Source organism: Gnatocerus cornutus, chromosome 1 (genome assembly GCF_029298725.1).
Source record: "Gnatocerus cornutus isolate USDA-ARS CGAHR chromosome 1, icGnaCorn1.1, whole genome shotgun sequence".
Lineage (NCBI taxonomy): Eukaryota > Metazoa > Arthropoda > Insecta > Coleoptera > Tenebrionidae > Gnatocerus > Gnatocerus cornutus.
This window is the reverse complement of record NC_142233.1, coordinates 11,264,018-11,289,362: the sequence shown is the minus strand read 5'-3', so window position 1 is coordinate 11,289,362 and position 25,345 is coordinate 11,264,018. Positions and strand designations below refer to the sequence as shown.

The following is a 25,345-nucleotide window of genomic DNA, read 5'->3' as shown; positions in this document are numbered from 1 at the left end:
AAAAAAATTCCAACAATATCACTTCACATGTTTTGGAATGTTACCCGATGATAAAACCGCGTTTCATCACAATTGTCACATCAGACACTACATGACCTTAACACTATGACACGTCAATTACGATTATCGTAAAAACAGTAACACAATCAGCGTCTATAGTACGATTAAGAAAACAAATTAACGTTTCCAATATTGTGCAAAAATTTCATAATTCTTTCCATCCACAAAATACGTTTTGTTTGCACTGTTAAAACAAAAGGACATGTGTGTTAACACTAAATTATTACGTAAAAATACGGAGCGTAAATACCATTATCTTCCTTGCTCGACAACAATAATTTGCCGTATTAAAATAGAGATCCAACTCCCAATTTACATCGTAAATTAAAGCAAACTCATTATTTATCTTCGCATTACCAAAATAAGTGTTTTATAGATTAACCATATTCATTAAGTTTAGTACCGCACAGCATGTGAGAGATGCAAGTACCGAATTAATTTAACAAGTCGTGCAAAAACCAGTAAAAATGATTTCCGAAAGCATACAAGTAAAGAGTGACAGCCATGAGTTAACCCCCGAAAAATCCAAAGACTGGTTTCAAATTCTGGCGATATTTTTAGGTAAAATTAGATTTTTTTTTATACAAAACTTGATTTATGTTGATTTTAGCATGCATTTCCGCACTGACTGCTGGAATGTTGTTTTCGTGGTCGTCCCCATCAATCCCGAAAATTGTAGACGATAAAGTGAACTACAACATCACGTTAGATGAAGCTTCGTATTTTACGGTTTTACCTCCAATAGGAGCAATCGTGTCGTCGTTCCTTTTTGCGAAGCTCAACGACTCCATCGGAAGAAAGTACACACTTCTGCTAATTGCCGTTCCTCACATAGTCTCTTTGACTATTATATCATCGGCAACCTCCGTCTACCTCTTGTACGTGTCTAGATTCATTACCGGTTTTGGCGACGCTTGCCTCTTCGCCTCTCTCCCTGTATATGTGGGAGAAATCGCCACCCCGAAAGTCCGCGGCTCATGGGGGAATTTCATGACGTTTTTAATCTACGTGGGACAAATGTCCGTCAACATAATCGGAAGCTACACGTCTGTGAAAATGGCCGCGAATATTCTTCTGATCTTCCCGATTTTCTTCTTCTGCACTTTTTTGTTCATGCCGGAGACGCCCTATTTCTACCTAATGAAAGGGCGAGTTGAAGATGCCCGAAAGTCGCTGCAAAAACTGCGTCGAATGGAAAACGTGGACGTGGAACTGCAGAAGCTCCAGATGGATGTTGAGCGCCAGATGTCCGAATCTGGGACTTGGAAGGACCTCTTCACCATACAGAGTAATCGGAGGGCTATGTACGCGGGAATATTCTTGCGAGCTTCTCAACAACTCGGAGGAATTTCCTCCTTCGCTGTTTATACCCAGTATATATTTTTGAAATCTGGTGGAGACATTTCCGCAAGTACTTCCGCAATCATCTTCATGGGTCTATGTGCAGGTTTGAACATGTGCGCGGGATTTACTCTTGATAAGATCGGACGTCGCCGATCTTACTTTTCGTCGCTGTTGCTTTGCGGTTTTGTGTTGTCTTGTGAAGCAATTTATTTTGCTCTTGAACAATTCAGTGATATTGACGTGAAAGTTGTAAATTGGATACCATTAGCTGGTATGATTCTTTTCGTTGTTTTTTACTCTTTTGGTCTGGGAATCGTTCCGACTTTGATGTTGGGTGAACTGTTTTCTGCCAGTGTCAAAGGAAAAGGTTTAATTGTTTTGAACATTGTTTTTGGAACTTTGGTCAGTACCGTCACTAAACTTTTCCAAGTGCTTGATACTACTTTCGGGTTATTTGCACCCTTCTTGTTCTTTGCAGTTTCTTGTTTCCTTTCGTGCGTGTTGGCGATGTATTTCGTACCCGAAACTAAGGGTAAGACTTTGGAGGAAATTCAGCAGTCGTTGAAGAAAGAAAATAAAGCGCAAGACCGAGAAAAGTGTTGATTAAGTACTTATCAATAAATTTATGTTTCTTTTTTAAAATAAATTTTTTGGTTACCTATTATAGACATTTATACAGGGTGATGAAAAAAAAGCGCCCACGAGTGGAAGTACCATGTTCTCTTTAGTAAAACCACCTCAGAAATCAGAGGAAAATTAATTAAAACCCATTCCTTTTCACAATACGGATTTTTTTCAAAGGAAAAACTTGGCAATGCCGCTCAACCCTTTTTAATAAAATTTTACATTTAGTCTCCATAACTAAGCAACTAATACTAAGAGCTTTACAATGTTGGAACATTGAAAAAAATTCTACAAAGCTAAAAAATGGCACTTTTACAAGTTCAAGAAACTTGGTTTAAAACATTTTTTGTCCGTTTTTTGACTCAGAATACATTAACTGTAAAAAATGTGATGTCTAACAATGTAATTCTTATAAAAAGGTTATCCAAACAGAGTTTGATTGTTTATAAAAGAAAGCTTCTATCTTAGTTAAAAAAGCACAAATTTCGTTTTGGTTTTCAATTTTGGGCTCTGTAAAGAATTAGCTGCAACATGATATTAGCACGGGCGTCTTTTTTCATCACCCTGTGTATTTTGAACAGCCAAACTCGAATTATATGTATAAAAAAGATCAGGATTTTGTATAACAATTTTTTGAGTACATCATGTTCACTTCTGCTTTTTTTTTGGTTAACAAAATGCACAAAATATAAAACTTCAAAAACATATTAAATAAAACGATAATAACAAATATAGTATAAGAAAACATGGAGATATGAAGACAACACTTCAAGAACTGAGGAGAAACACAGAAAAAAAGGAATCGTGACAGAAGAATTTTCGATGCACTAAGATAAAGAAAGAATAATTAAACAGTGATTAATAAAGTCGAAACTGGAAAAACACCGAGAACGATGGCACAATAGCAGAAATGATAAAAAAACAAGGAGAGAATGACAGAAATTACGAACTAGAAAAGAAAAATTAGTACAAAACAGAAGATTTGTATAAGTGAATACAAAAACTATAAAGGCATTATACATTACAAAGTCTAGATGGAAAAATATTAACAAGAATAATAAAAAAGAGAATACGAAACATACATAGTTCAGAATAAATCGAATAAATCTAATTTTATCAAAAGAGAAAAAACACGCAAGACTTAAGAATATTATGTGAAAAGGAAATTAAAAAGCAGAAAGAAAAGTTGAAAAATATAAGAAAAATGTGGAAATCTAAAGAAAACTCGTCAAGATATTCAGAGAAAAATACAGGGTGTTTGGTAAATAAAGCACAAACTCTTACCTGGAGAATCAGGGAGCTTACAGAAAAAGGTCTAAGTAAAAATTTTCTAATTAATTAAATTAATTAAAGTAATTAAAGATCTGACTGAATACATAGTAGTTTGGTTTTAACAAAAACGAGAATGGCAAACAACTGTCACATTTGACATGATTAGTCAGTGGCGGCACAAATGTACTTCAAACTGAATATTTAATTCGAAAAATAAATCGTATACAAAATTATAAAACCAATCAAATTGTCCTTTGTTCCGATCTAAACCAAGATAAGAACGCCGCAACAAGGAATGATTTATTCTAATTTCAGGACCATTGCGAAAATGTTCAGTACACGTTGACAGATACCTGACAGCGTACGCCTATGTTACAAAATGTCAGGTGTGCCATGAGTGACATTTTGTTCGACGAAATGACCTGACTTCTTAAATTTTCTAAATATCCAAACTGTAACGTGATTGGTTACTTTTACGTCCTTCCACTGCTTACAAGAATTGTTGGAAAAAAAATTATCCGAAATTTCAATTACTATCAGTACTATCACTCTTATAACATTGCTGCTACAGTTTGGAGCTTTACTTACCAAACACCCTGTATAAGAAAAATCGAGAGAATCTAACAAAAGTCTAATATAACGGGAACGTAATTATAACAATATTACGACAAATCTCTACAAATCTAAAACCACGTCGAAATAAAAATAAATAAAAAAGTAACAGTATGGTCGAGCGCTCGTAGTATGGGTGTACAGAGTAAACCCAAATAACCCAAATAAAGTGCAAAGATTTTAACCCCAATATCAGACAACACAGTTTGACATAATGGCCAAATTTTGCGTTCCGAATCGTCACCGAGAAAAAAATGTTTAAAGTTTCAATGTCAAAGTCAGTCCAGGCTACCAAAAAATTGAGAATAAAAACGTTAATAAACAAGAGGCAAAACATGTTTTTAACAGAGCTGCCGCCAGTTTAGCAATAATCGTGGTAAAAAAATTTTACGCGCGATGACTGATGACATTATTATGGATTGTCCAAGGGCATTTAGAAATTTTTTTCGTAATAACTTCAGGTAACTTTTTCATTATTTTACTTCTATTCTGATTAAAATTTCAGTTTGGTTCTTAAAGTCAGTCGAAAAAGATTGGCCCTTTAGAGACTCTGATTTATTTCAAACAAATTAATTTTTTGTTACTTGTATCCAATTATTGAAACGTATTCTGTCATTAAAATTAGTAATTATCATGTGAAAGTTAAACAGCTCTGATAACAGCGAGCGTAAACGTTTTTTGTTCGAATGGTTTTTGCAGTCATTGGGAAACAGTCTAATTACAAACGTCGAATAACGGGTAATCTGGAAGAGTTTTGCCTCATTCGAAATTCGAATTTTTACACAATCCCTATCTACAAAGGTGTTTGGAATAAGGGTTAAAATCTTTGCGCTTTATTCGGCTTCACCCTGTATGTACGTATTATTAAACAAGATAAAATAATGCCAACTAAATTCTACTTCGTAGAAATCAAATTTTACAGAACTTCAAATATTTATTTAAACGTCTGATGATACAATTAACGGTAAATTATGCGGTTTTTTAGTTACAAAATGCAATAACTTCTCTTGTCATACAGTTATAACTGTAATTGTAGGTAAACGTAGTGTAGTTAGTTTCTTTAGCCAAAATAATTAGATAGTTGAAATGACAGACATCTAAAGAGATAAACCTAATGTGTCAGGATAACTGCAAATTGATATGTAGTTACATTATACCTAATTGTAGTTCCTGTTATTGAATGAGCACAAACTGAACCTAACAAATAGTTGATTAACCAACGGAAATTGATTGAGTTTGAATGTTTCTCTACTTATCGGATTTGCTGCTCAAACAAGCAGAAATAATATTATAAAAAAAAAATATTTTGGACTTTTACGTTGAGCTTACGTTGATTAATTCTGATTTTATACTTCTTCCGTTTAAATAGAAAAATAATATAATAATAATATTTTACAAAATTTTAGTTTTTACGAATTTTAAAGTAAACCTACATAAAGGCGTTTATTTTATACCTACTTAAGATAATCTGGACGATTCGTAAACTATGTTTTATTTCGTAACAAATGAATTAAAATTATTGCAGTATAAACTCATATCTAATCTACATATTGCATTTAAAAAAAAAAGCAAAAAACTAGCTATTAACTGGTCAATAGTTGTTTTCTAAAAAAGTTTGTAAAGTTACTGTTTCTTCACTATTTTACTATTAATCACTATTGTATCTCCCTTCTTACATTGGCTAACTCACTCAGCTCAACGAGGATAAATGGTCAAATGCAACTTATTTGTATTAACTTTTTATTATGTAAAAAAAATTTCAGTGTTATTTTTTGTTTACCTATTGACACAATAGTTAAGCAGTTGTAGAAAAATAATAACATGAGCTTAGGCTGTACCAAAAAATTTCAGTCCCTCATTTCCTATGGTAAAATGGGGTAAAGTCGGGTGAAATGGCCAAGCGGGAGAGAAGACCAACAGCCAAAATTTAAACAAAATATTGTTCGATGGAGCTGTACATTTTTTCAAGCGAGAAATATAAGAGAAATAATTTTTACTTTGTAAATTTTTACTATAGTGACTTGGTGTTGGGAATGTATCTCTGAAAATTTACTGCTGGTTTCTGCAAATTTGGTAGGTATAATATTCAATAAAGACTATTAACCTTTAAAAGCAGTTAAAAGTATGCAGGGGTTTAATTTTATATCGTGGCCAGCAATTCCTTTGGTTTTGGGACAAATAACCACCAATTTTTTCACTAAATTTCATTTCCAATAAATAATTGAGAAAACTGACCAACAGAGTACAAAAGACGGAACATAAATTGAGGAAATTATAATGAATAAACTTAAAAAGTAATCTGTACCTACAGTGTAAAGATCTTTTAAAGAATGCAGATGCATTGAAAAGGCAATGAAAATAAGCAATCCACTGTATAAGTAGTCTACAACGGTAAGCATGTATTAATGTAATTTTTTCTCTTGCTTTATTCATGTCAGTGTTAAGCCTACTATCGACGACACCGAAATGTGTACGGCAAAATTGTTTAGCGTAATTTTCACTTTAAATCATTGGCGCACTTCTAATTGTCATTTATGACAATTGATGACAGTAGGTAGTTAAAATCGGCTAAACATTGAACTGAAGTCGAAAAACCAAGAACTATTCCAAAATTTGACGAAAATCGGTCGCTAAAAGTAGTGGCTGCTGATTAGTAAGAGTTGTATAGGTAAAATAAAATGTTTAGAGAAAAATAAAAAAAAACGCCACTGGTCAAAGTCTGATTTACATTATGGAAATTCAGAGAAAAATCCATGACAACGAAAAAGTCGTTCACATTTCGGTGTTGCCGATAGTACAAAATAGTTATTTACATAAAAGTCAGGAAAATGTCTCATTACTGAAGAGGAGCTATGTTGAACTACGAGGCACTTTGTGCCGAGTATTTTAAAGCTCCGAGTCAAGTAAGACATTTTACTGACGAGTTTTGTATTAAATTTTTCCGGAAATCGCAATAAATCGCTAAAAATCGAGATTTTCCAACAAGTTTTTTAATTAATTGCGCAAAAATCTAGTTTGTCAATTTGTTGAAAACGATGGTTACAAACAAAACAATTATAAAATTTTGTGCGTACGTCAGAGCTGTGTGTTTATTTCATTAATTAATTATGAATACAAGCGAAAACACTGGTGAGGATGTTCCTTTTGACCTAAGCAAAGCAGCCGCTGCTGCTACAGAAGAATTGTTATATACCGTCGAAATCTAAGGAGCGGTATGAAAAGCAGTTCCAAATCTTTGAAGATTGGCGCAGGCTTAAAAATGTTACTTCGCTAACGGAAGACGTATTTCTGGCTTATTTTGCGGAAAAATCAAGTTCTTATAAGGCTTCAAGCCTCTGGAGCACTTACTCTATGTTGAAAGGTGCTTTTGTTGAAGGAAAATTTGGATATCAGCAAGTTTTGTAAGGTAACTGCTTACCTAAAACGAAAATCGACTGGTTACCAACCAAAAAAATCGAAATGTTTGTCTCGGGACCAGATAGATAAATTTCTGCTTGAAGCTCCCGACAAGGAATTTTTATTAATGAAAGTAAGTTATTACAATGATTACATATTTAAGTTTTATTAAATTTGGTAATTTCAGGTGGCGCTTATTTTTGGGGTGTCTGGAGCCTGTCGATGCGACGAATTATCAAGGATGTTAGTTGACGACATTGAAGATCAAAATAACGTGCTCATAGTACACATTCCTGATTCTAAAACAAAAAAACCTCGACGCTTTGTAGTTGTTGATGAAAGAAATCTTGCTACATACAGACGTTATTTGGAATTACGTCCGCCTAGTACTCCACACAAGCGCTTATTTTTAAATTACAAGAAAGGGAAATGTACGGTCCAACCAGTGGGCTTGCATTCATTTGGTAAATTTCCTTCTCAAATTGCTACCTACCTTGGTCTACCAACACCTCTGGAATACACAGGACATTGTATGCGGCGCAGTTCCGCGACGTTACTAGTAGACGGAGGAGGAGATATTACCAACTTAAAAAGGCATGGAGGATGGCAAAGCAGTTCAGTAGCAGAAGGATACATAGAAGAGTCCATCTAAAATAAATTAGATATAGCTAATAAAATACAAGCTGGTCCGAAAAGACCCTTCACTAATATCGAGACGTGTCCCTCTACAAGTAGTGATTCATCTGAAATCTGTTGCACCGAAATCTCGACTGAAATTTTTGATAAAAAGGTTAAACTTGATCATAAATCTCTGTCTGGAATTAACATTGCAAATATATCGAATTCTACAATTAATGTTAATATCTGTAAATAGTGTAATTTACGAAATTTTGAATAAATTTTTCTTGTTTAAATAACTAATTATTTTGCGTCATTTTTGTAGTTTTTACAGTACTAGTCAGGGAAATCCAATTTTCCTGCGCCTAATGTCGCAAGGAAATGCTGTTTCAATGACGATTTCCGGAAAATTATCATTATGCCTATTTTGAAAGCCAGGTTTACACAGTTCAATTTTTGAAAAAATGTGGTCCAAGACTACTTTATTTTGGCCGACACTGTTACTACCAAAAATGCACAAATGCCTGCTGTTTATTCATTTATTGATGTTAGATACCTATTAGATCAAATAAAGCACTATGCTTTATTAGTTATCATTACAAATTTTTGGAAGTAAGTCCGAAAAAGACTCATTTTAGGAATTCAAACTAATCCGAAAAATAGCTATTTCTAGAAACGAATATTAAAAATGGCTTTTTAAAGTTAGCGCTCTTTTAGATGTATGTTTGGTTGCCTACCCCTGTTATTCCTGTCACTGTCACTTCTGTCAGTACACTTGTAGGTTAGAACACATCAAATTTTGAAACTTTCGAAGAATCCAACAAAATGTACAAAAAAGAAGTATCAAAACCTATAACCATCTTTAATTTTAAAATGCCGAAACCGCTGTTCTATGCTAGCGCGGCAGCAGCCACCATCGGAATAACTTGTTTAATAAAGTAAGTAAAACCTAAATTTTCTTTTCCTCAATAAAACTTCTAGAGAATGGACTGGTGGCGACAAACTCCAACCAAACGTCTTAGCAGAAGGAAAAGTCGCGATAGTAACAGGAGCTAACACCGGCATTGGAAAAGCAACTGTTAAAGACCTCGCTAGAAGACAAGCAAAAGTTTATATGGCCTGTCGTGATTTAAAGCGTTGTGAAGAAGTATTCGAATGATATTTTAATTTACATCAATGTAATCTTTTTTAGTTTTAGGCTAGAACAGAAATTGTTTTGGAAACTAACAATAAGTACGTCTATTGTAGGAAATGTGATTTAGCATCACTTGAGTCAATTCGAGACTTTGTTCAAACTTTTAAAGCAGAACAACGAAGATTAGATATTTTAATTAATAATGGAGGAGTAATGAGGTCGCCTAAGATGACCACAAAAGATGGATTTGAAATGCAGCTTGGTGTGAACCACATGGGTCATTTTCTTTTAACTAATTTGTTGCTTGATATGTTGAAGGTATGAATGGTAAAGTGGTGACAGTTTTTTAATGATGTTTGTAGAAATCAGCTCCCAGTCGTATAGTGAATGTTTCTAGTGTTGCTCACAGAAGAGGAACAATTAATAAGGAAGATTTGAATAGTGAGAAGACATATGATCCTTCAGCTGCTTATGCTCAAAGCAAATTAGCCAATGTCTTATTTACTAACGAATTAAGCAAGAGGCTCAAAGGTAAGTAGATATAATATTGCAAAAATGTTGAGGATTATAAAAAATACCTGAGATTAACAACCTGTGATTTCTAATATTTTAAAGCTTCCAAGACTTAACATTAGACTTTAGCTTTTCATAGCAATGTTTATGTTTTTCGCTCTCAGGATTCAATACTCTACCGGTTTTATGCTTTAGTTTTTAGAAAAATGTGAGAATGAGAAAATTTAATTTCAATGTATTGCTCGCTCACAAATTTCCAATTTCATTTATTTTAACATCGTTGGATAGAGAATGTTTTTCACTATAAAACGCCCCTAAAACGAATACAATCGGTTACAAAATATTGTTACGAGCGGAGTATAAATTTAGTTTTTAAATGTAACGCCCTGTATATTATATGTATCAAAATTTGCTCAAATCCTGGTCTAGAATTTTTTTCTGTCAAACGTTATGAAAACTGATGAATTCTGTTATAAATAACAAAGTTAAAAAAAATAAAAATATTTTTCCTCTGATTGCAATTGGGGATGAATTGGTGTTCAAAAAGATTGTGACCTAGTTACCTCTGATTCCGCTTTACGGAATTTGCTTTGCTTGATTTTGCTGTTTTGCTGTTGTTTCAATTCTTTACCTATGGCGATTCTAACGTTTGACAAGTGACGCTAATGAAAGAAGTCCGAAGTGACAGGACTGGTACAATGCGAGCGGCACAAAAGGATTTTATTAAAGGTAATTTATATGAAAATCATTTTGAAACACGGTGTATTATTCAGACTAATGCAAAGAATTTTTGAGCCAAATTTGACATTGTTCCGTTGAGTTTATCGATTTTCACCAGTATAGGTTTTCCACTGAAACACCCTGTATAATGGGTCTATCGAATTTTGGTTGAAAAGTGACCTAGGAATTTTTTTCCCACTAAAATGAACGAAAACGGTTGAAAAATAACAAAGTACGAGCCATGAAAAAACTCATCCTCAGTTGGTTTTGAAATTTCAAGTCATGTCTTTGATTGAAAATTTTGTTTCTATCAAGTAGTTCGACGTCAAACTGAGAATTTTGTGAAAATTTTTATGGAAGATCTTCACAAGAACACTTGTTTTATGAAAAATTAATCACAGCTATGGAGCTTTATTTTAATCAATTTTAGAAAACTTGGCCGCCATTTTGAAGTATGTAGTGTCAAGTAATATCAATAATAGTTATTTACATAAGAGTCAGGAAAATGACACTTTGTGCCGAGTATTTTAAGGCTTCGAGTCAAGACATTTTACTGACGTGTTTTGTATTTTTGTTTTTGTTTCGTATTAGATTTTTCCAGAAATCGTAAGAATTTAAATCAATGGGTGGTATTAATAAAAACTAGCAATTGCTTATACTTACGATTTTATAAGTAAATACTTATATTGGTATTAATAAAGTTTTAGCAATTGCTCATTGCTTTTTAGCATAAGCTTTTGCTTGTAGTAAGTACTTACAAGCATAAACTACTATATGTATTAATAAAAACTAGTAGATACTTAATGCTATAAGTAAATACTTATAAATTTACCAGCCTGCTCATCAGCCTGTTGATGCACTGGTATTCAAGATGTTTTGTAAATTATGAGAAGTAAAAACATATAAAACCCGACGAGAAGACCTTTCAGAACGTGAATTCATAAAAATGTACCGATTTTTACCCCATCACATTCAATGGATGGCTAAACATTTTTTGGGAAAACATGATAGAGAAAACTAGTAGAGAAGCGCTTAATTCATTCGAAAAAATTATTTTTTAACGATATACGGCGAACCCTCGTAAAATTTATATTTGTAAAATTTTTTGACATTTTTTAAGCGGAAACGAGTTTTCAAGTTTCCAACTAGGTGTCGGGAAAGATGTTGGGAATAGCCAACCTACGGTTTTAAAATATTCTAAATATTTCTTAGCATTTTGGAATAGGTGTCGGGATTTAATAAATATCTAGGTATTCAATTCCATTACGATTATTTTTTTCAAACTTAACTTTTAAAGGCTCCGAAATCACTTAAAAATAAATAATTAGCTGCTAGGCAACTACTTCTTTTGGTTATAAGTAACCTATAATCCATAATATTTAATGATTTAATAATTTACTAATTAATATTTTCATTTAAAACTCATAGAGAGTAACAATATTTATGAAATATATTGCAGCTTAAATTTGTAACAATTAACATTTACTAAATAATAATAATAATAATTGTATTATAGTAGACCTATGTCTAAGCACTTTCTGAAAAACCACTAGCATTTACTAGTAAGTATTAGCAACAAGTACCTTCTTATTATTAATACGGATTTAAGTAATTGCTTTTACTACTTGCTAATGCTAAAAAGTAGAAGCAAATGCTAGTAAGCATTTACTTACAAGCATTTACTAGCTTTTATTAATACCACCCAATGTTTCAATTTGACAAAAATGTCAAAAATGTCAATTTGTCAAACAAGCAAATGAAATAAAACCATCTTCTTAAGTCTTTACCGGACTAGTCGGGAAAATTCAAATTCCCTGCGCGTAAATAAGCAGTTGTTTGACGATTTTTGGAAAAGTACACTCTTGCTCAAAAGTATTTGCCCACCAACATTTTTTTAAGTAACTCCAAAATAATTTTTTTCTTCCGCTTTTGTTTAGCGTTTTTAGTTTTCATGTTTATACAGGGTGTTAGGTAACGTTACGGCCATAGAAAAAGGGGTGATTGAGGCAGCCGTGAAAAGTAATGTTTCGAAGTTTTTTTTCGGGTTTTCTTGAACCGTTTAAGAGCTGGAAGGCTTTGAATGTGACCAATCAGGTAACAATTTGCATAAGGTTACAAAAATTTGAATCAGAGTTACTGAAGGAAATTTTTTGTTTGATGTCAAATTGACAGTTCCTATTTTTTATCAGTGGCGTACTTGTTCCATTTTTGTGGACATCACAAATCAAGTTCGTCAAAACAAAAATGTGTTGGGTACAGTAAAGGAAACATTGTTGCGTCGTTTACAATTATGTGCTCAACAAGATGGTGGTCATTTTGAACATCTATTGTAGTGTTGCTTTATTGTCTGTTTTTTGAATAAAATTGCATTATTGTTTTTCCCTTTTATTGACGCCACTGATTTAAAACTTCAAATGTGACGGGAAAGTGACAAATTATTCATTTGGTCCGAAAGCTACTTGGATTTCTGTAAAATTGAAAAATTATTTGAAGCCATTCTATTGGTCAACTTTAAAGCCTTGTAGCTTTTTAACTAAATCGAAAAAAATAAAATTAATTGCGGATTCCGAGACAGTTTGCCTTCCTTAATTACCCATTAGTCTATGGCCGTAACGTTACCTAACACCCTGTATGTATACTTCATTGATGCTAACAGCAATTTTTTTTTTTGATATTTTAGAAAATATCAGTTTTTTTATTTTTTTGATGTACTTTTAGAAATTTTGAAAAAGTTATCGTCTCACATATTTTCACAATTCATCAGCCTATAAATGCAAAAACTAAAGTTTTGATTAACGCTTGCCGTTTTTTTAATATCGTGAAGGTCTTTGACAACAAACTTCTTTAATTTGTGGTTGCGGAAGTTTAATTGTTCTCCAAGTTTTTCTCAAAAGATTAGTGACAGTTTGGTACAGAAATGGTGAAGCAAGTTAAGTTAGGTGTGGAAACGCGTGCAATGATTATCTCTTACCATAGAATCGGCAGAAATAACCGAGAAATCGCAAAATAATTATTAATATTTTTAAGTGGGCAAATACTTTTGAGCGGTAGTGTACTTTTTTTTTCCTTAAAAATGTTTTTAATTGGATGCTATATTCCACCAATATAATTTAGATTTTTAAACTCAGGCTTGGAGATTTTAAATGTTTCCTGATATTTTTTATTGCATTTGAAGGTGAATTTCCTCTCATAATCTCTAAATTGATGTCAAAGTGCTTGAAATAATGTTTTATTTAATCAACGATATACAAGGTGTTTATAAATGATTCTAGCATCAAAGTTATTCGTGTCATGCACAATTTTGCCGCTTTGTTTTTATAGTGAATATAACTACGTTCACAATTATTTAAACTGTCACTTACGTCAATGACTTTGCAGTTACGGTTTTGTGTCGAAGTTTTAGATTTTCAGTCTACAAAGTACAACTTGAACAGTTGTTCTAAGATTGAGGTTAACTACAAATGTCAGTTGAAAAATCCAAACCCACATTTGTAATGAGCGGCAAATTTCTTTGACATTTCATAGCCACCTTTCAATCATTTATAAACACCTTACACATCGGAATTTCAGTTGTGACTTGAGTAGAAGTTTTTGTTTGTATTTATTTATTGCAACTTGCAATTCGCAAACTAAAATAAAAATAATAACTCCTATTTTGTTTAGGAACCGGTGTGACAGTAAACGCTGTTCATCCCGGAATAGTCAACACGGAGATCATCCGCCACATGAGCTTTTTCAACAGCTGGTTAGCCACAATTTTTGTTAAACCATTTCTGTGGCCATTCGTCAAGAGTCCCGATCAAGGTGCCTATACCGTAATTTACGTAGCTTTAAGTACCAAACTAAAGAACGTGACAGGAAAATACTTCAGGTAAGATCTTATATGTATGGACTCATTGTCTGTCAATAATTTTTTATGATTTAGCAATTGTGAAGAAACTGAAGTCAGTGAAGCAGCAAAGGACGAAGCCACCGCTTCCTGGCTATGGGCTGTTAGTGAGAAATGGACACGTTTAAATACCACATAATGTAGTCATATTTTCATACATAATAACTTTAAAGACAGTAGTATTCGATCAGTTTTCTTCATTTTCAGATCCTGTGATGTTGTTGACGTATTGTTCTCCATTGAGGTTGACAATTTCGCACGTTTTCTTGTACAATTTTTCACACAACTCCATGTCATTTACAAGGTCGGATGGTGTTTGCATTTCGCAGTTGCTAAAACAAAAAGAATGAACTAATTCTTTTATCCACAATTAACTTTTAAAACGACTTTCTCCTACATTTCTGATCTGTTTTAACATTTTTTTTCACTAGTGGAATAATAGCTAATTATAGTATATGTGAATAAAGACGTATTTTTCCAATTTCGTTGAATTTTAAATTAGATATTACATAACAAGTGCGGAAAGTGCCAAATTTCGCACGAGTGCAAGAGAAATACTTTCTGACGTCTTATGTACACTATTTTTTCTACGACCCTCCATTCTTGTGTGGATAAAACGTTATTTAAAATACCTGTACAATAAGTAATTATTTGTTTCGTGAAACAGTACCTGAAGTAACATCCGGAGACATTGCTCAGAGAAGGATCAACAGCTGTGTAAATAACTGTTTGGCAACCTTGTTTAGGGGTTTTCATGAAAAGCCACATCCACGGCCATACTGACAATTTTGTAGCGAAAGATTTAGTCAGCTTAGAGTTGCGCAAGTGGTTTGTTCCACGGACAAGACCTGGGTTGACGGCATTAAATGTAATTTTGGTATCTAAAAAAGAAATCGTTTATAAATATAAAACAAATATTACAAATCTGTGCAATTATTTACACAAATTTGATTGTAGTTTTTTAATAGTATGTAAATCAAGTAAAATAAACTCTTAATCTTTAACATCCTGTAAAGTAATAAACAAGATTTGTTATTTTAGCTAACGTAGAAATAACGAAATTTATGTCTAATTGACATTTGACATGACATACGATTCCAGCGCTTACTGCGGTCACAAATTTTATCGAAATGAACTCACGTTTTAGTAGAGAGGCCATATATTTAGTGAACATAGTCAAAGCCAACTTGCTTTGACTAAATGCTTCAATTTCCACAAAGTTATGTTCTGAATTCAAATCTTCAAGATTAATTTTCCCTCTCAAATGTGCAACTGCTGATAAATTAATCACTCGTGCATTGTCGGATTTATTCAGCAGATTTAGAAGGAGATGAGTTAAAACGAAAGGACCTGAAAGTCTTGTTAAATTAGAAGTTTATTAAAAAAATACTCACCAAAGTAGTTTGTAGTGATCGTTAATTCATTTCCGTCGACTGTTTTCTTGTATGGATGGAATATTATTCCGGCATTGTTGATTAGGATGTCGATTTTTTCATATTCAAGATTAAGTTGATTAGCAAATTCACGGATACTCACAAAGTCTGTTAAATCTATTAATTTAATGACAGCGTTGGCTTCGGGGCAGTGTTCCAATAATAATTCACGGGCATTCTTGCCCTTTTCAGCATTCCGCACAGCTAAAATTATTGTTGCTCCTGAAATTATTAGCATTACAGTGATGCATTTGAAAACACTAAAAAATAAATAAAAAAATTTATGCATGGTTTCTAATGAACTTTTTTTATAAATTAGAAATGGAGAACAATCGTGGACAAAATGTTGTAAGATACACGTTTATATGGCATTCATAGTTTGTTTTAAACCACTTATTCAATAAAGAATGACTTTTTAAATGTCTATCTTAAATGATAAGAAAAATAAAAGAGGAACAAAATTTAGATAATTTAGGTAATCCAAGGAGATCTAAAATCTAATTTTTTTTTACTAAATTTAAAATTTTACTAAGTGAATTTAATTGAACGATTGAAAAAGTCTTGTATCTTTTTAAATAAATGAGAAAAAATTAAAATAACTACGGATTTTTTAACTAGGCATTACCTTATTATAGCCGTTAGTTAGGTAACGCACAACACCCTGTATATGCTCAAAAATAACGGAACATTACGATTATCCAGATAGAATTTATAGACAGTCGAGGAAAAATCTAGAGAAAATCTATAAATTCTATAAAGAATTAAGAGAAAATTCTATAAAATACAATAAAAAATTAATAAGGACCTACAGGGGGTTTCAAAAGACGCGAAGGACCTATTGTGCATTATAAAACTGAATTTGGGAAAAAATCAAAAAAATCATTAGATTTTAAATTAGAGCAATTTAACAATTAACCAATTAAACTAACAATGTTAAATTAATAAATAATTAATAAACAATGTTAATTAATTGATTAATAATATAAAAATAGTGAATGGTTAATTTTAAATTGCTCTAATTTAATATTTATTGAGTTTAAAAATTTTAACGGTTCGCAATTTCTGGGACACGTGGTACAATAAATCTAATGAGAATCTAAAGAATACTGGGAGATAATCTAGAAAATCTGAGAAAAATATGAAGAGAATATAGGAAAATGAAAGAGAGAGCATATAAAGAGAATTATTACTAGAATCTAGTCAACTTTAAAGGAATATAGAGCGAATGTAAGAGAAATTCAGAAAATACAAAGGTAAGCACGAGAGGTATATTCCAAGAGTAGCTAAAGAGAAATTAAGAGAATTTGAAGGAAACAGAAATTCAGAAAATCAATCAAATTAAACGTAAACCCAAAATTTACGTAATAATTAAATTAAAATTATGTCAATTTTGCAATTAATTTGAAGATTGCCGACATTTGATTATCGAAACATAATGTTAAATACAGGTGTTTTAAAAAACTTACAAAAAAAAAACAACCAAATAGAGCTCATTAATATGAATAATAATTTTTTGTAAAAAAATGTTCTTTTTAAAAGTTGGTAAAATTCAATAGATTTACATACAGGGTGTTTTTGAAATACATTACAAAACAAAACACAGTAATTGGTGAAAACAAGTAGAATCAAATGGCAAAAAATGTTATAGGTAAATATTTTTTGGTTTTCGAGATAAAATTAATCCAATATTTGATATTCCAGTTTGTCACTGGATTAAAGAATGTAGCTTTGATTGCTTAGCAACAATCCAAGGTTTGTTCTTTTAAGCCGATATTTTCATCAGTGGTGTTCCAAGTAAGTGGTAAAAGGTGTTTTCTTTTTTTAACTTTAGAAAAAATAAAAAATAGCCAATTCGATTCCTTAACGCTGCCAAAGTCCGTGTTTAAGTTTTGGTAGTATATTTCAAAAACACCTGTATTAAAGTAATTTATAAATAAAACAAATTATGTTAAATTATATATTAATTTAATTCATAAAAATCTACATTTCTCTTCTATTTCTGGTTTTTTTTTTATGAATTTTTTGTTGATTTTCCCTTTGGCAGTATATTACTCAAAGCATCAGAATATAAAAAAGTCCATCTGGAAAAGGAAGCGAAGAAGAAAATTGTCTAAGAGGCCGAAAAAGACAAAGGAAATTGGGAGAGAAAAGAAGCAGAAAACAAATGTGTAATCCTAAACCAAAAAAAAAAACTAGGAAAAATGACTTTTAAAATAAATGAATTTTGAATAATAAGTACTCTTTGTACCAATTTGCAATTTTAGTAATCCCCTATAGTATTTTTAATTGGTGCCCACTATTAGTTGAGAGCAGTGCAAAAAAGGTGCCCATTATTAGTTAATAGCTGCGAATTTTGAAGATTTGCGAGTTTCTAACATCTGGAGGTTTACAACTGTTTTTACAACCAATTAAAGTTTTTGTACAGGAATGACAGCAATCATACAGGCGTAGAACAAAAATTTAATTTTATACAGCTTTTTGAAGTTGGGAAATCTACTAATGGTAGACAGTTTATCTTTCTTTGTTTTTTTTTTTTTGGAACAGTCTAATTAATTTAAATCAACAATTTAATTTATCTTCTGGAAACGGTAATTTTTTTAATTAAGTTACACACATGAATATCGTATTACTGGTTGTATTTAAAGTTCTAGAGGCTAAAAAATATTAAAAAAAAAAGATCTCTAAAAAATCTGAAATTTCTCAAAACTAAATAGCAGATCTGAAACTCTACAGTGTCCCGCAACACTTGTGGTCGCTCCTATAATCGTAAACTGTTAACACTTGTGTCAGCTTGCTATAAAAGTTACAAAAGTTAAGTTTCGAGTTCTACTGCCCAAAAATCAAAGTTGACCTTCATTCGAATGAATAAAGTGACTTGAGAAAATTTGGTGTAAACGTAGTTTAATTGCTAAAAAACACTTCTTAAACACCAAGCGAACGGTGATGAAAAACACATTTTGGCGTCAGATTGTGAAGCTTGATCAATCATTAAGCGTAAGGCAAAATTACAAATTTTCATCTTTTATATTAAAAACGATGTTGGGGTTGCTGGATTCTTTATAGTCTACAAATTAGAAGAAAAGAAGCGGGAAAAGAATAGGTTTTTGACGAATTGTGCAATATACAGGATGTCCCAGAACTCGCGCCCCAGAGAGCAAGGGAGGGTGCCGACAGCAATACAGATGGTAAATTTCAAAACAAAAATTGACTAAGTTTAATAGTATTCGAGAACTGATAAAAAGTTAACAACCAATCCCAAAAGCTTATTCGAGAAGTGGAGTAAATGGCCATCCCAATTTCCTAGGCAACGAGAGTCTAATGCTTAACTGGCCAATGGATGATAGTATGTGTCCATAGTTACCAATTTTCAAATTCTGTTCGGCTTCGGGATTGGCTACAGTTTTTTTGTCTTATCTCGGTTATTTTTTGAGTTAAAAAATTATGGTTTCAAAATTTTGGTTCAGAATTGTTGCCTCCATAAGCCCTTTTTCTCTGGGGCGCGAGTTCTGGGACACCCTGTATAAAAAATACAAATTTTAGGTTAATTTATTTACACTAAAATGTTACAGTACAGTACATTATTCTGAAAACTAAATTCGATTTTTTTATACACTCGGTATGTTATTTTTCATTTAAAATAGCGGTTGTGAAAATATCATAGTTTGCTTACCTTGAAAACAAAATTTGACTTCTTGCTCTTATGTTTTACGAGAATTTATTTTTTTTGAAAAATCAAGATGCAACATATTTTACTTTAGATTTGACTAATGGATACTATCACTTGTTTAGCAGTAACTTGAGACATGTGTTTTTTTTGTGTTTTTTTTTTTTCAACGCATGTCTTTGATTGAGGATGCTTTAGGACAAAAAACTTCAGAATATGTCTATAGGAAGTCCAAAGTCCAAAGCCCAGTTTACAGTTTACCGTTTATTTGTGAATCACCTGTATGCATGTGTACTTTTACTCATTGCATTTGGACAATGTCAACCGTCAAATGTGACATGACCCTTAGATTTCTCATGTAAAGTCAACTTTAAACAGAGAGTTGAAACTAATATTACTAGAGGATGAAAAGGTGGTAGAGGGAGTAACCAAAACTGTTTATGGAAGGACGCCATATTGGAAATAGCCAAATGCTGTGTTTTGGGCATATTGTAAATGGGAGTTGCCTACTAATAAGGGGGTGCATACGAGACAAGTAAATAAAAGTGTTGTTTTATGAAAAGAAACATATCTATAAATCATTATTATTATTTTTTATCAACAATTGATAAACAGTTCAATATTTTTGTTTAACTTAAATAAACTTAAAAAATTGTTATACTGATTATGACACTGCTCGATAAATTCAAACTAATTTGATGTACCCTTTCTAAAAGTTGATGTTTTGTGATCTAAACAAAGTACTAAATAATATTTTTACCTTTTACCTTCGTATCAGGTACAATCATAATAGGTCAATTTGAAAAATAGTTAAAAAATGTAGAAAAGGTTATTTATGCAGTTTTTTTATGATAATAACGTATTATTGTAATAAATATTTAAACAATATCAAGAAAAACGAGGATTTTAAAACAATTAAATAAAATAAATTATTATGCTGATCATAAATCATAAATTCTCTGACCGCCAACTTTGATGCAAACGTTTGCGCGCACAAAAATTCGATCTTTTTACATTAGTTTTGAGTTAATTGGATTTGAGCAGTGTAAAGTCTTTCGTTTTGAAAACAAAAAGGTTTAATACTTACAAAGTCATAAGCTACTTGATTTAAAAATTGGTAGCAAAACAAATAAATCGCAACAATTATGATGATACACAGGGCTACCAGATATTGCAGTAAATTACGAAAAAAAAACTTTTGTTTATTGTTTAATTTCTACATGTTGTAGACCAAAATTTTGCATAAAATTTGAACCGCTCTCAAAAGTATGAATAAACGTGAAATCGAATTGTATGGATTTATTATTACTGGTGCTTAAATAAATCAATTTTGGTTAATTTTGGTCTAAAACTTCCCCCAGACAATTTAAAATTAAACTGTGTATTGATGTGGTTGAACCGAATCTTTAAAAACTTGGAAATAATTTGTTTAATCAGTACATTGAATCAAATTTGATTGCATACAAATACAATTTCAAGAAAGACTATTTCCAACATGGCGCTCTTGTTAAAACATCCCCACCACCACCTTTTCATCCTCTAGTTATACTTATACAGGCCTATTCACGTAACTGTACGACCTGAAATTTCAAAAAATGCAACCAACAATACATTTTCAGTGTTGACTTGGCTTTTCTAAATTAAAATTTCAAAAATACAATCAGAGATGCTTTATATCAACCAGTGGTGTCATAAAGATTTGTCAATTTTTGCAAACTTAATACTCCTAGTCTTTGCGAAAATGTATTCTAACAACGAGAAAACTGACATGATCATGCTGTAGCGGCTGCAGATTTATATGCACTAATAAGAATCCTGACCGTGCTGCACACCCAACAGACAAAATTTTCCGAAAATTGGAAAAAGATTTAAGAGAAAACTGGCCCCAACAGAAACGAGTTAGAACTAGAACAGTCACAGGTATGAAGAATGAAGTTGCGGTTCGTCAAGATGTTACAGAAAATCCGCACGTCAGTCAAAATTTTGTGGCACATCAAATTGAAACCAGTCTGTCTTCAGTTTCAAGAATTATTTTTGCTAACAAATTTCATCTATACCATCATATCATGTAGGTTAAAGAGCTGTAGGACACCTGGAAGACTTAGAAGCAAAGATCACGGCAGCCTGTAGATCGGTAACACCAGAAATTTTGGAATGTTTTGTTTAGAATTTTTGTTAAATTTGTTACTGTTACATACATTTGGCTTCCAGTTTTATTATCTGAATAAATCGTTGAACAATAAATGTCAGTGTGATGATTTTTTTAAATGTCAAGCATTAACTATGCAGGCGTCGTTGATCGATTTTATGTATTTCAATTTACTAAAAGCGATGGTTGCTTTGAAAATGTATAATGGGTTGCATTTTTTGAAATTACAGGTCGTACAGTTATGTGAATAGCCCTGTATATTAGTTGCAATTCTCTGACTTTAAAGTTTTAAAAGATCAATCATGACGACATTAAAGTATGGTTCACATTAGTTTTTCGTGACTTAACGTAAAAATCCTATTTAGAATTCTGTGATCAAAAGCGTACCCACAAATGCGCGGTCACGAATAACACTCAATTTTGGGCATTTGTTATTTGAATGAAAATCACTCTGTATATGTTATGAATTGTTCTGTGGTTCAGAAAAAGTATCTAACTTTCTTGTATTTTCACTTATTAATTCACTCTGTATATGTTATGAATTGTTCTGTGGTTCAGAAAAAGTATCTAACTTTCTTGTATTTTCACTTATTAATTTAAAAGTAGTATTTATAACTCAAACACTAAACTGCAAGAAGAAATATTTGCCTTGTTCAATTTGACAGTCTGCGAACTATCATTAGATCATTACCAATTTAAATCATACCTCGTTTAGCAAGATCTTTCGCAGTGGCCAATCCAATACCGCTGGATCCTCCGGTGATGACCACAACTTTCCCATCTATTCTATTTTCACTCGGACAGTAAGTACCCCCAATATAGCTCCTACAAAAAAATAGGACCAGTCCTACAAACCACCTGAATCTAATTACTAATTTACAAACCTCACGAATGCTATAACGCAGAGAATAAAAGACACAATATAAGGCCACCAGCAAGTCTTCGCTGTATCTAATTGTTCGAAAAATTGATCCATTTTACACAAAAATGACACAAACAGAAAACGACAGACGGAAATTGTTATTTTGTTTCAACGAATTTGATTGTTTTAAATTAGGCGGCGGATGTTTAATTTGGTCGGTGTTGGTTCTTAATCTCGTCCACAGATGGCGCAAGCGTATGAATTTTGATGTAATAATGGAAATTACAAGATGGCAGCTTGCCTGATGTTACAGCAACAAAAATATGATTTGCATTCGTAAGTGTTTGTGAAAGGTTAGTTTTCGGATTTGTGTCATCCATTTAGATGGTTATTAAAACCCGAGTTTTCCACCACAAATCCGGATTCAATACAGGGTAAGTTGTAATCCATGTAATTCGGCTTGATAATTATTTGTGAAATTATGTTATTTTCGACAGTGTGACGAAGACTCATGTAATCTGTTTTGACGTGCGGAATGAATATTTATTTTAACACACATCTATAAGATGCATTTTATGTAACCACGTTCGAACATTTGGGAATTTTGCGTCGGTTTGTATTTCCTTGAATTTCGTGCAATTCGCGGAAAGTACGTGGGTAATAAAATTAACAAATATTTGCATCTTTGATGGTGTTCTAATTTTGTTAAAAACCTACATTGGCGGGTCCTTGTTTAATTTTAAAATTTTTATGCAAGTAGGCAAGTGTCGTGTATAACCAGTTGCATAATCTGCGGTTTTTTTAAATGTGAACGAGGCTTTATGTTTTTTTGCATTCGGTACGTAATACCTGTTTTGCAGTTTAACCTTGACATTGAACTTGCTAAACCTTTTTAATATTTCAAGGTAGACAACACACAACTTATATTGTCATAGGCCATGAATTTAATAGGCAGCGATTATTGCATTTTTATGTATGGTATAACTTACGTTTACCTACGCAGAATTTTATATCATTTTTGTTTCATATCTTGCCACTATTCATTTACTGGTCTTATCTACTTTTTTTTAATTATGTTGGCATTACACACTTACTGTGAGTTGTATTTTTGTAACAAAAGATTTACGATATTTACAATTAAAATGGAAACATGTTTTAATTGTTTATGTAGTTTCAATGGACAATTTTGTAGAGTAGGCTTTTAATTATTCAAGGGTTGTTGGTAGCCCTGCTACTGTTTGGGTGACAGTTAAGGTTAGGTATTGTCTTTTTTACAATGCTCTAGTAGAATATCATTAGATCATTTACGATTTGGGTTAACTTTTATTGTTGAATTTTTGGTTTTGTTCCAAAAACTTTGGTTGCAAACTCGGCCTACTGCGATTTTTTAAAGATGGCTATTTTCTCATATTTTATTAGAGATATCAATAAAAACTATTTAGAAAAGTAGTTTAGAGCCATATTTTAGGCACCAGTACCAAATTTCAGTTTAAAATTCATATTTCGAATTGTTACAAATTTTAAATCCGATCAGCAGTACAATTAATTATTATTCATTAAATTTAATTATGAATTAATAATTCAGTGGTTTCTAGCATTGCTACATGAAGTTGTCAGTTTAGTTTTGCAATGACGCGTTTTTAAGTAGAAGTGCGTAAAAGTGACACAAGAGTGCGGAAAAGTATTTGCCACTTTGACAGACATTAAAATGTAAGCAAACAATTGTTTTGTACTCCCATTTTTAGATAGCTTATCGACTTTTGTGAGATTTCACGCATATTCGTGCTACTCGAATTTCAACCGTGGAAGTATTTAATATGGTTAAATTTCGCTGGATTTTGCTGCAATGAAAAAATTTTGTTTCCTTCTTGGGCGAAATGGATTTGACGCACAGCGTGTTGTTCAAACTACGTTTACTGCGTAAAACAATTTTTTTTTATTCCGATTTACACCGTTAAGTCCGGTAAAGTAACATTTGAGTGCGTAAAAGTAGAAATTGTGATGTTGTAAGGAAACTATAGTCTGTCCAACGAATAAATAGATGACAGTTTTCTAACCAAATCTGCGCGATAAAAACTAGTACCAACAACCGCCAAATTTAAAATAGTTGTCATGATGCCAATTTCAAAATTCATTATTTTTACTAAATTTACTGCTATAAAAATGGCTCCTATTACTTGATTATAGAAAGGGAATTAACAAACTAACTAATTCGGTGTTTTGTCATTAATTTGGTAACGTAGAGAAAACCTCAAAAACCCTCAATTTTTACACACTTTAAAGCTGTGTGTCAGGTAAGTCCTTCCGCCAGGAAATCGAGAGGCACACAAAACTTTATTAGCAGTCCAGTTGTTACAAATCTTTTATTATCAACATTCTAATTAGGAAACTTCGGTCAAGTTGACCAACAGATCTTTTGAATCTACTCATCATGAAACTTGCAAAAGACAATTTGCACAAGAGAAAAACCGAAAAACTAGTAATTAGACACTATTTTACCAACAAAACTCAAGGAACAGTGCAAAAAGTGGATCTTAAAGTGGTCAAGAATGACGAATATCAGTGAATGTCAAATCATTGACAAATTTCTAAAAAAGGCGGGAAGGCGTAGTTGCATAACCAACTTAAATCGAGATTAATATCCCCAAAAAGACGGAGATTCTAGAGTATTTCAAGTTGCCATGTTTCATGCCATACAATTCAAATCATCCTATTTACTCGCTGGATTTACTATAGCAACGAGTTGCAAAATGGTAGTGTTTTACGCACTAGACGTGAAGTTTGGACAGGACGTCGCGTGCGCGGGAGCAATTTGTAACGAGTGTAGAAAAAATAATGTTTGCTACACGTGCACAATGGCAATTACGCTTGCCACGTGTTGTCCATACTGGACTATTATTGTAATGAATCTCAAAATATGAGAGAATGCATCTACGTCATTAATCAATTACAATACGTTTTGCAAATGTTCTTTTTAATTTATAACGTCAAGACAATGACGTATGTCTTTTCTAACTTACTTGACGGATTTTCTTGTGATTTACAGTATAAGTA

The 25,345-nt window shown here is 32.2% G+C and overlaps 4 protein-coding genes across 5 annotated transcripts in view; 3 read left to right on the top strand and 1 right to left on the bottom strand.

Moving 5' to 3' along the window:
- Positions 1-438: 438 nt before the first annotated feature.
- Positions 439-2,050, top strand: LOC148180381 (facilitated trehalose transporter Tret1-like). Its single transcript, XM_088041031.1, has 2 exons — positions 439-621; positions 671-2,050. Exons 1-2 carry the CDS (start codon positions 528-530, stop codon positions 2,005-2,007), a joined length of 1,431 nt encoding a protein of 476 aa, XP_087897157.1. The 5' UTR covers positions 439-527; the 3' UTR covers positions 2,008-2,050.
- Positions 2,051-8,671: 6,621 nt separating this feature from the next.
- On the top strand, positions 8,672-14,370 carry LOC148180380 (retinol dehydrogenase 13-like). Its single transcript, XM_088033489.1, has 6 exons — positions 8,672-8,864; positions 8,908-9,073; positions 9,125-9,379; positions 9,424-9,592; positions 13,958-14,165; positions 14,220-14,370. The coding sequence occupies exons 1-6, from the start codon at positions 8,752-8,754 to the stop codon at positions 14,320-14,322; spliced, it is 1,014 nt and encodes a 337-aa protein (XP_087889615.1). The 5' UTR covers positions 8,672-8,751; the 3' UTR covers positions 14,323-14,370.
- LOC148180379 (retinol dehydrogenase 12-like) lies at positions 14,347-22,504 on the bottom strand. The gene is made up of 6 exons (XM_088033477.1): positions 22,314-22,504; positions 22,136-22,254; positions 15,578-15,838; positions 15,324-15,533; positions 14,854-15,064; positions 14,347-14,515 (listed from the first exon to the last, which is right to left on the bottom strand). Exons 1-6 carry the CDS (start codon positions 22,403-22,405, stop codon positions 14,371-14,373), a joined length of 1,038 nt encoding a protein of 345 aa, XP_087889603.1. The 5' UTR covers positions 22,406-22,504; the 3' UTR covers positions 14,347-14,370.
- A 35-nt stretch (positions 22,505-22,539) lies between these two features.
- ERR (estrogen-related receptor) overlaps positions 22,540-25,345 on the top strand; it is a 61,346-nt gene continuing 58,540 nt past the window's right edge. For both annotated transcript variants that reach the window (XM_088033458.1, XM_088033466.1), the window contains exon 1: positions 22,540-22,725. The gene's annotated coding sequence lies outside the window, so the exon portion shown is untranslated. The remainder of the gene's footprint in view (positions 22,726-25,345) is intronic.